The 11162-nt window shown below is 39.6% G+C and overlaps 1 protein-coding gene across 1 annotated transcript; it reads right to left on the bottom strand.

The window, feature by feature from the left end:
• Nucleotides 1–2176: 2176 nt before the first annotated feature.
• Nucleotides 2177–3556, bottom strand: LOC103672295 (olfactory receptor 4B1-like). Its single transcript, XM_008700959.2, has one exon. It carries the CDS (start codon nt 3104–3106, stop codon nt 2177–2179), a length of 930 nt encoding a protein of 309 aa, XP_008699181.1. The 5' UTR covers nt 3107–3556.
• Between the last annotated feature and the right edge of the window lie 7606 nt (nt 3557–11162).

The raw sequence follows: 11162 nt of genomic DNA, 5'->3' as shown, positions 1-11162 counted from the left end.
ACATGCGAAACATGCCCCGACACAATTACCTTCTTCAAGAAGGTAAATTTAAAAATGAAGAGATAGAGCAAAATCAGTTGACTACACTGACAACTCTGTTGAAAGAGAGAAACCATCACACATAAAATGCTTGATATTTATTTCCAAAAAGCTGAAATTCAAAATATACAAAAATTCTCCCCAAATATGTTGCTTATTGCAGGCTTCAGCAAAACATAAGTGCAATGAATTTTATAAAGGCTTAATAGAAATATGTTTCTGAAAAATCAAAAGTTCAGTGTTAGCAAATTGCTGCTTGGGGAATTAGCAAATTAGCATATTTACTGAAAATTAGCAAAATGCTGCTTGGTGACTTTATTTGCAGTGAATTGGCCCAGAACTCTGGGTGTAGGGATATATATGCAAACAAGACCCACTCCCCACCTTCACAAACTACAGGATGGTTTGGTTCCTATTCACAACCTTCAGGCACTCTCATTCCAGGGCTTCAGTCCTTCTTTTTCTAGACGGAGATGAAAGCGGATGCATTCACAGGAAAACTGTGACATTGTGGAAAAGGTTTCTCGCACTTGGCCCAAGTGTCCATGCCAAGGAATCTGGATCACAGAGAGTGATCAGTCACTTGCCTAAGGTTGAGCTGGATTTTAGTCACTCTGGCACCAAATTAAATCCCTGCCACTGTGTCCAGGTGCAGCACTCTCCAAGATATCCCCTCTACCAACACTCCCTGTGGCAGACATTTCTTCCTAATAACAACCCTGACCTTGTTCAAGCACCAGTATGCCCAGCCCAGGAGAACCACAGTGCTTATCTAAACTGATAAAATAATCCCATTCCCCTCTGCCACCATTCACTATCCCAGTCTCCTTTGCATCTAGACACCGACATGCAGTAAGAAATAATGAAAAATTTCTGCTCTCGTCAATAAGAGAAAAATAGGAATTGTTCCAAGGAGTCTCTAAGAAATATTTCCCAAATAAAATGAGAGCCCCTCCTTCCCATCACGTGAGCATAGAATACCTAGACCTGCTGTAGCCATCCTGTGGCCATGAGGGGGCAGCCAAGAGAACCGAAGATATACAAACCAGATGCTCTGGCATCACAGATTTAACAAAACAACCCTAGAACCGCTGGTCTACAAACTTTTTGTGGAGTGAGCAATAAATGTTATATGACTTAAGCCAGGGGTTGCCAAACTGTTTCAGAAAACAGTGACATAGTCAATATTTTAGGCTTGCAGACCATACAGTCTCCATCACAGCTGCTTGGCCATGCCACTACACCACAAAAGCCACCATGGAGAAACAGTAAAATAATTGGTATGACTGTAGTCCAATAACCTATTTATGGACACTAAAGTTTTACAGTCACATAACTTTGATGTATCAACAAATATTATTCTACTTTGATTTTTTTATTTAAATTCAATTAGCCAACTTATAGTACATCATTAGTTTCAGATGTAGTGTTCAATAATTTATCAGTTTCGTAGAACACCCAGTAATCATCTCTACTTTTATTTTTCAAGTATAAAAACCATGTTGGTTTGTAAGCCATACAAAAGCAGGCAATGAGCTAGATATGGTTAAACAATACCTCAGTGACCGGATAGCAACTGTCTAGAAGGAAAAGGATCTTCTAAAATTGTCCAAATGGTTAATAATAGCTTCATTGTATTTCACATCCAAGAGACATTTCCATTCTAACAATATCCTATGCCTATGAAATAAAGCTCCTACTGTGGAATTTCAGGCATTAGAATCAGGTTAATAGGGTAGGGGTACCAAATGAAGTATTAAAGCCTTCCTGGGACCCCCACAAGACCCCACAACACTGAAAGACAAGTACAAAGCAAAACATAAACTTCTGTCTCCAAGTGCCACAGACTTTCCACACACCATGGCATGCTAACACCAAGAGGCAAAGTGAATAAACCCAAGGTTGCACAAGTAGAAGATGACAGGGTGGGAATTCCAGTCCAGGTGATCTTCTCCAAAATACAGACATCAATGAATTAGTGCAGCCATGATTAGTACAATGGAATATGAGGGGCTCAACTAAACACAACAGAAAAACAGGAACAGGTTAACTTTTCCCCAATTCCTCATAGTAGACTAAAATCAGAATGCATTTTTGACCACCCTATACATGATCATTTTTTTGTGTGTTTTCATGTTTATTCCATCCCTGAGTTCACTTTCTTCCCCCACAACTTCCTCATGGCATTTTTCACCTCTGCATTTCTGAGTGTATAGATAATGGGGTTCAGCATGGGGGTGACAACCGTGTAGAACACGGCCACCAGTTTGTCCTCAGTGAACGTGGATGGAGGCCGCATGTAGAGGAAGATGGCAGGTCCAAAGAACAAGAGAACCACCATGATGTGAGAGGCACAGGTGGAGAGGGCTTTGCGCCTCCCCTCTGCAGAATGATTCCTCAAGTTGAAGAGGATGACAATATAGGAGGACACCAGGAGGAGGAAGGAGAAGATAGAAAATAATCCACTGTTGGCTAACACAATAACCCCCTCCACAGAAGTGTCAGTGCAGGCAAGCTTGAATAAGGGATGGAGGTCACAAAAGTAGTGGTCAATCACATTGGGACCACAGAAAGACAACTGGAGAGTGATAATAATCTGAACCATGGAGTGAAAAAAGCCCCCGAGCCAGGAGCCAGCCACCAGAAGGTGACACATAGACCGGTTCATGATAGTTGTATAGTGAAGGGGTTTGCAGATGGCCACATAGCGGTCATAGGCCATTACTGTGAGCAGGAAGATCTCAGTGACCCCAAAGAAATGGAAGAAGAATATCTGAGCCACACAGCCCTCCAGGGAAATGGTTTTAATCTTGGCAAGTAAGTCTGTGATGAACTTAGGGACAACAGTAGAAGAGTACGTGATCTCCACCAGGGACAGGTAGCTAAGGAAGAAGTACATGGGGGAATGCAGACTCTTACTGACATTGACTGTCAGCACAATGAGGCCATTGCCCACCACTGTGGCCAGGTACACGAGAAGAAACACCACAAAACACACTCTCTGCACCTCTGGATCCTGGAAAAGACCGACGATAATTAACTCAGTCACGTTATTTGTATTCGCCATGGAATCCAATCAGGTGTTCTGGACACAAGGTCATGAGAGACCTGCAATAAAACAAACATTGATTGTAACCAATTCACCTCATTTATAGCACGTTAGACAGTGTAACCCACTTTACAATACACTAACTACCAACTCATTCATTTAGCCCATATGTACTCATTCAGCATTAAATATTACCAATCTAACAAGTTTGTATATTAGAAAATAAAGGCTCAGGGAGATGGCAATTCACCCAATATCACACAGAAAGTGTTAAATTCTGGGCCTCAGAACCAGGCTTTCTGACTTCGGCCAGGATTCTTTCTAATTTACCAGATGATTTGAATTTGAGGAGCCATTCAGGTTCATAGCCTACACTTTTACCCTCTTCACTGCATTTCTCTTCTATCAGGGAATCCCCATGACACACCTGTACTCCTAAATTCCTTGTTTCCTTCATCTCTGTTTCAGGAAACATCTCCCCACTGATAATTCTTCCCTTTCCAAAAGGTCCTGAGTACAGTTTTCTTCACTCAGTTATACCAGTCTTCAACTCAGGTCAGATTCTTTCACCAGTCTGCAGCATCAATAACCATGTTTGAATGACAAGTGCTCAAATCCTCTGGAAAGGATTCAACTTATTAGCTTGTCTCCATCATTTCACTACTACTTTCCCATCTCTTACCCCACTAACCAAACTACTGGAAATCCTGAACTCAGAGCTTGTCCTCTGAGAGCATTGTTATGGCTGAGCAGCCTGCCTGCTCTGGTTCCAGGTTGGTAGTCAGCAGCCAAGTATATTAGAACGAGAGTTATCCCCTGGGACAGATCATTACTGAACATCTCTTCTACATCTATACACACTTTGGACCATAACGAAGATGCACAGATCACAATACACACTCATGCTAACAATGTCCTATGATGCGAAACAATATTCTCTAGATTAAGGTGCCATCTTCAGATTTTTTTTTTACCACATACGAGCCATGAGAAATAAGAAAGAAATAATATGAACATCTTGATTCTCTGCTATAAAATCTATCCTCATTGCATTTCCCTTTTTCTCTGAAATTTTCAAGAAATGCTCTTTTGAAAAAGTAAAAGTGTATCTGACCAGCAAGGAACTAAATCCAGAAAAAATAAAGATCTCTCTCTCTCTCTCTCAAATAAATAAAATCTTTTTAAAAGGGGGGAGGAGGGCACCTGGGTGGCTCAGTCAGTTCAGTGTCTGCCTTTAGGTCAGGTCATGATCCCAGGGCCCTGGGATCAAGCCCCACATCACGCTCCTTGCTCAGCAGTGAGTCTGCTTCTCCCTCTCCCTCTGCCCCTCTCCTCTGCTCATGTTCTCTTTCTCAAATAAATAAAATCTTTTTTAAAAAAGGAAGAAAACACAAATGTCAGTGACATTTAACAAATAAACAGATGGAAAGAAAGCAGTGTATGTCAGAAATCATCAGGTAAGGACACATACTAAAGTGTGAAATTTCCTGAGAACAGATACAGGAGTTCTCATCCAAAAAAAAAAAAAGTAACTAAATGAGGAGATGAATAGGTTAATTAGCTTAACTGTAGTAATCATTTCATTATGCCTATCAGAAAGTCAAGTTGTAAATATCAAGTAGGTATAATTTTTATCAAAGAAAAATGTTTAAGATTAAAAGTCATTGACCTGAAAACATTGAGAAACCTGTATTCAGAACAAGAAAATAGTAGAAAAAAAGACCATGGCATTTCAGAGATGCAGAGAGTATCCTTGATCCTTGACTTTCTGATTCAGTCCTTTCTGTACTTGGATACTAGAGGATGCCCCTTACTCCTCAATTAAATTCTCCTCTTTGCTTAAACTAGTTTGATGGGTTTCTGTTTTTTGAAAGCAAAACGTCCTAAGACACGAACCTAGGAAAAAAATTTTTTTAAAAACTGAAAACCATAGCAATAGTAAAGTTCAAAATACAATTACTAGTTAGAAAACACTACTGAAAAATATTCCCTTTACAATTGTCATGTATTTTTGCAGAGAAAACCATAAAACTTAAGGGAACACAAAAAAATTCATGTATAAAAGAAAAAACATCCACCAAAAATAATTTTTATAAACTCATGTTTAAGCAATAAAAGTCCACATAAAGATTTTGACTTTCCCTAAATTTGTCTACAAATTTATGCAACTTCAATCAAATCCAACAGGATTTTTCTTCTGTAATTTACATAATTATTCTAAAGGTCATCTGTAGGAGGAAAGAGGGTGGGAGGAGATCAGCCATCTATCAAAGCAAAAAGAAACTGCCCATCCAAGAGCAGTACCGCAGAGAAATTACACCAATACCCATGCTAAGCACAATCAGTAGTGCTAAATTCACCAGTTCAGGGCTCTTGCCAATAGGAGCAGTGCTGTGGGCACCAAGCACCCAGAATCATTAGGAATATCTAACACCATCTCAGCATCTTGGAACATAAAGTGAATGAATGGTTAGAAGACAAGATTGTGAGACTCCTCGAGAATCACCTTGCATCACATCCTCACTCATGAGCCCAAGAAAAGCATTTGGACAGAGATTAGGGTTGCAGCTGATGAGACTAAGCTATGGGAAAAAAGGAGACCTAGAGGCGAGTATGACTTGGAAGATACTCTGATGACATCCTAAACCTCCAAGCTGCCCAGGCTGTCATTCTGATATCACAACTGATCCATGCTTCCCCTTCATGCCCACATCAGTTATCACCACACCTCATGAATTTCTCATTAAACCACCCACCCCATGTGTGCCCTTTCTCTCCATTCTCCCTGCCACCCCTTCTCACATGCTACCAGCAGATGCCTAAATTACCAATGCCTCTTCCTCTCCAGATGCTCCTGTCATCCACCCCACACACTGCAGCCAGAAAACCGTGTCCTAGACCCTTCTTTCCTCGGATCCTCCCCTGCATGGGAACAGCTGGGGGCAGGAGGGACTCCTGAACTCCTCAGACTCACTTTTAAAGATTTTCACAGACCGAGTCACCTCAGTAATCACACTCTTACCCACTAAGCTTTGACTCACCTTTGCTCATGTCCTCTCTCCGTCCCACAGCCCAACCTGCTCTTTCCCATCACAAAGCCTCGCTTAGCCAGAAATGCCCTCTCCCTGTCCTTCCAACACTACCCACCTTCAAAGCCAGTTCCAGTCTTCTGTGTTCAGTGAAGCTTGCCTTTAATACTCCGACCCATCTGAATCTTCTCTTCCCTGAGCACTGGAAATATGTTGGTGATTTTCCTTATATGCCTATCAAATCATACCTCTACCCTGAAATCTACCAACACCTCCCCATTGCCCACAGCATAAATCCCAGTATTTTTGGCATGAATTCCAGGTCCTTCTGGAACTGGCCACTGCCTTCCTTTGCACCTTTATTGTCATTCCCAAATGACCGTTTACAGCTACTTCCAAAACAAAGATGCCCTTTCTCGCTTCTGTGTGTTTAGTATTCCTTCTTTCTAATTGCAAGAAGAACCTCACTCTAATAAGAATAATGTGTCCCTTGCTCTGTGCTCTTATAGTAACTTGACATACTTCTTTTTTAGCAATTAATAGATTCTTTATAATTGTGGCCCTGTAACTATATCTTCTACTAAGAAATACAGTATTCAAAATTATCTCTTAATATATTTCTTAAATTTGTATTATTAGTTACATTTTGGTTAATAATAATGGCTAATATTTCAACAGTACCAAGTGCCGTGCACTTTATAAGAGCTCCATATACATTAATTCATTCAGTTCTCAGAACAAACCTGTGATGTGGGTTTTACTATTATCCCTTTTTGACATTTGAGGAAACAGAAGTGCAGTTATTAAGTGAATTAACTGGCCTAAAGTCACACAGCAGTGGAGTCAAGATTTCGATCTCAGCAACCTCAGATCCTGTGCTTTTTAAACACTGCCCTATACACTCTCTAAGTACATAACAGATAAGTGATAGTGAAAATTAAATATGTTCTTCTGTTAGAAGTTCAAGGTATATTTATTTGCTGACAAATATTTCCTTTTTATTAAAGCGAAGTTGACATACAATATTAGTTGCAGGTGTATAACCGTGATTTACCATTTGTGTCTATTATAAAGGCATCACCATGATAAACCGAGCTACCATCTGTCACCATACAAACATATACTATTAATTATATTCCCTGTGCTGTACATTGCATCCCCATACCTTATTTATTTTATAACCGTAAGTTTGTACCTTTTAATCTCCTTAACTATTTTCACCCAGTCTCCCAACACTCTCCCCTCTGGCAACCACTAGATTGTTCTCTATATCTATGAGTCTGATGACAAATATTTGTTGATGAGCATGAATTCAATCTTTTTATGATCCACTAGAGAAATTAAGGAAAATATCCTAGGACCAATATGGGATCACTCAGAGATAAGAAAGGAATCTTATAGGAGGATCCAGCTTTTCCAGCCTTCATGCCTAAGAGAAGGAGTAACTGATAGCCTTCTTCCATGAAAACCACATGTTCCTTTCCTATCATCTCTGTCTTTTCTGCATTTATTCCTCTCTCTGCTACCTACCACTAGCCATTCCCACCATCTCTCCCACAGAGCTGGTAAGGAATACCTCCTCTCTCCCCACAATGCTGCCTCACCAAGGGGCATGGAAAGAAAATGTGATGAGCATGTCAAGTCCTAAATCGGCACGTGAGCATGCAGACTCCACATCAGGTGACCTGCTGGACTCTGGACCAGAGCCGAATGACAGAATGCAGACAACACCCAGAGGCAAAGGTAAGAGAGAGCTTGATGTACCAACGTGACTGATCTCAGATGACCTAATGAAATCTCCATCCCAGTCACACACTCCTACCTCATCATTCCCAAATGGTACCTCACAGAATCCCAAAACTGTAAAGGAGTTTAAAACTACCAAATTTTATGTTTTGTACAATTTCACCACAGTAAAAATAAATAAGTAAATGGAATTCATTACCCCCCAAAATATATAGATTCAAAGGAAACCACCTCATTTACAAATGAACACTTGTGGCTTAAAGAGAGGAAGTGACTTGCCCAATATCCAGTGGCTGCTTAGAGACTTTGCAACTCGTTTCCAGCCATATCACCCACCTTGAAGTCAGAAAATCTGGTGTGGCTTCATTCTGCCTCGGAGCAAGGAATTGGGTCAGATGGATCTCAAATATACTCAAGTGCCTCCAATTCAGCATGAAAGTAGTCATTCTATTGGAATAGATCATTTTCAAGGCAGTGATCTGGTTGAAGAAACAAGGATAGGATGCAGCATTGGATTCCTCTCTGGGAATCCTGGTCCCTGGATAAGTAGGGTGCTTTGCCTAATATTCCCCACCCAGCTGATTTTTCACTGACGAGCCCAATGAGAAAAGTCCAAGTCACCCTCAGCTAAGCCCCTCTGAAAGTGGTGCTGAAAATATTCAGAGACCTTTTATTCTAACTTCCTCTATTTACAGATGAGATGACAGAGGCTCAGAGAGGTTCATTGTTTCCCAAAGCCACACACACACTAGATACTTGCCAGGCTACTAACTCATAAATCAGTGTTCTTTCAACAACACGAAACTACCTTCTGAAGGCACTGGGTGGTGCTACTGTGATTCAAGAATCAGATCTTGTCCCCAAGAACAAAACACCATGTTACTGGGGGCTTCTAGAAAACAAATAGATGGCATCTAAGATGAATCACAAAAAAGAAAAATTCAGAGGATCCGGATCTGGGTTGATATTTGGATTTATAATAGCCAAAAAAATAAACAAACGTCATAGGAAGTTAGCCAATTCAAAGAATTTAAGATCCTGATTTAGATGTAGAAAATGTACCCACCCACTGAGAGTCCAAGAGTTCTGAATAAATACTTAGATCCTTTTATTATTTAAAATAAATTAAGCCACACACTATAATCAAGGGAACAACTTCCCCATGGAATTTTTTCTCTTGGGTGTAACTGTCAATTAAAGTATAACTTAGGAAAGTTTCAAAATTTGCTTCAATTAGTTTAGTGAGATTTCCGTAACGTTTTGACACTCAATAATGAGGTAGTAAGAGAAGAAAGTTGAAGGAAGGACATAAAGGGAACTTTTTCCAGACTGAACTACTGAGAATGAAAAGGGACTGGAGGAGATTATGCTAAGTGAAATAAGTCAAGCAGAGAAAGACAATTATCATATGGTTTCACTCATATATGGAACATAAGAAATAGCAGGAAGATCCGTAGGAGAAGGAAGGGAAGAATAAAGGGGGGTAAACAGAAGGGGGAATGAACCATGAGACACTATGGACCCTGGGAAACAAACTGAGGGCTTCAGAGGGGAGGGGGGTAGGGGATTGGGATAGGCTGGTGATGGGTATTAAGGAGGGCATATATTGCAAGGTGCACTGGGTGTTATATGCAAATAATGAATCATGGAACATTACATGGTGCACTGGGTGTTATACGCAAGTAATGAATCATTGAACTTTACATCAAAAACTTGGGATGTACTGTATGGAGACTAACATAACATAATAAAAAACTTTTATGAAAAAACAAAACAAAAACTAAGGATATACTGTATGGTGACTAACATAACAAAATAAAAATTATTATTAAAAAAAAGAAAAGAAAAGGAGAGTGAATAGAGAGGAAAGCAAGGACTGGGCAGGGGCCAGGAGAGCTGGGCACTAGCTCGGGTCATAACTGATTACCTACTAACTTGAGCACGTCATTGATCTCTCCACTTCTCCCTCTCCCCTGGATCTGCTTCTATATAAAAAGACAGAGCAGAGCTGGATTATCTCCATTGTACCTTCCAATTCTAACATTAATGGATTCATGTACAAGTCACTTACAGTCCCCAGTGCCTCACCCTCTCCTTTAATAACGACAGTGGTGATAACAACATAATCTATGGGAATTCCCTCAGAAAGAGATGTCATCAATCTTGCCCCTGATCTGGAGAAATAGCTACAAGTTTGCAGCAGAAGTAAACACTGAAGTATGTGGACCCATGCTATCCAATGTGGTAGCCATCAGCCACATGTAGCTATTTAATTTTAATTTTAATTTTAAATTAATATATTTTAATTTAAACTTAAATTTAAAAAATTAAAAATTCAATTCTTCAGGATGCTAGGCATATTTCAAATACCAATTAACCACATGGAGGGACTACCATGTATTAGAATGGATATCAAATATTTCCATTATCACAGAAAGTTCTCTTTTTTTATTAAGTTCAATTAGCCAACATATAGTACATCTTTAGTTTTTGATGTAGTGTTCAATGATTCATTAGTTGCATCTACCACCCAGTGCTCATCACATCACACTGGCAATGCTGATCTAGACCACCAGCTTCAGAAAACAGAATGTTTACATCCATGTAGACAGGACCTTCTCCATCCTATATATCACTGTATATCCCTGGCACTGGGAGTAATGCATAGCACATAGTACATGCTCATTAAGACTTAGTGAATGAATTATTAAGGAAACCTAATAGTCCTAAAAGAGGTGAATGATTAAGTAAACTATGCTACAATTAGACTGTTGATATTATCAAGCCATTATAAATAACTTTTATGAAAATTTTTAATTGCTTAGGAAATTGGTATGTAATAGACTGAGAATATATGCCAATATTTATATCCATTCCCCCCTTCTCTATTTTTTAAGTTTTTATTTAAATTCCAGTTAGTTAACATACAGAGTAATATTAGTTTCAGGTGTACAATGTAGTGATTCAACACTTCAATACAACACCCAGTGCTCAACACAACAAGTGCACTCCCTAATCCCCATCACCTATTTAGCCCATCCCTCCACCCACCTCCGTTCTGGTAACTATCAGATTGTTCTCTGTTTCTTGGTTTGCTCTCTCTCTCTCTTTTTTCCCCCTTTGCTCATCTGTTTTATTTCTTAAATTCCACATATGGGTGAAATCATATATTATTTGTCCTTCTCTATTTCGTTTAGCATAATACACTCTAGCTCCATCCATGTTGTTGCAAATGGCAAGATTTCGTTGTTTTTTATTGCTGAATAATATTCCATTGTATATAAATATATATACCACAT

The sequence above is a fragment of the Ursus maritimus genome, unplaced genomic scaffold, assembly GCF_017311325.1.
Source record: "Ursus maritimus isolate PB19 unplaced genomic scaffold, ASM1731132v1 scaffold_23, whole genome shotgun sequence".
In the NCBI taxonomy this organism is placed as follows: domain Eukaryota; kingdom Metazoa; phylum Chordata; class Mammalia; order Carnivora; family Ursidae; genus Ursus; species Ursus maritimus.
This window is presented reverse-complemented; position numbering and strand designations above follow the sequence as displayed.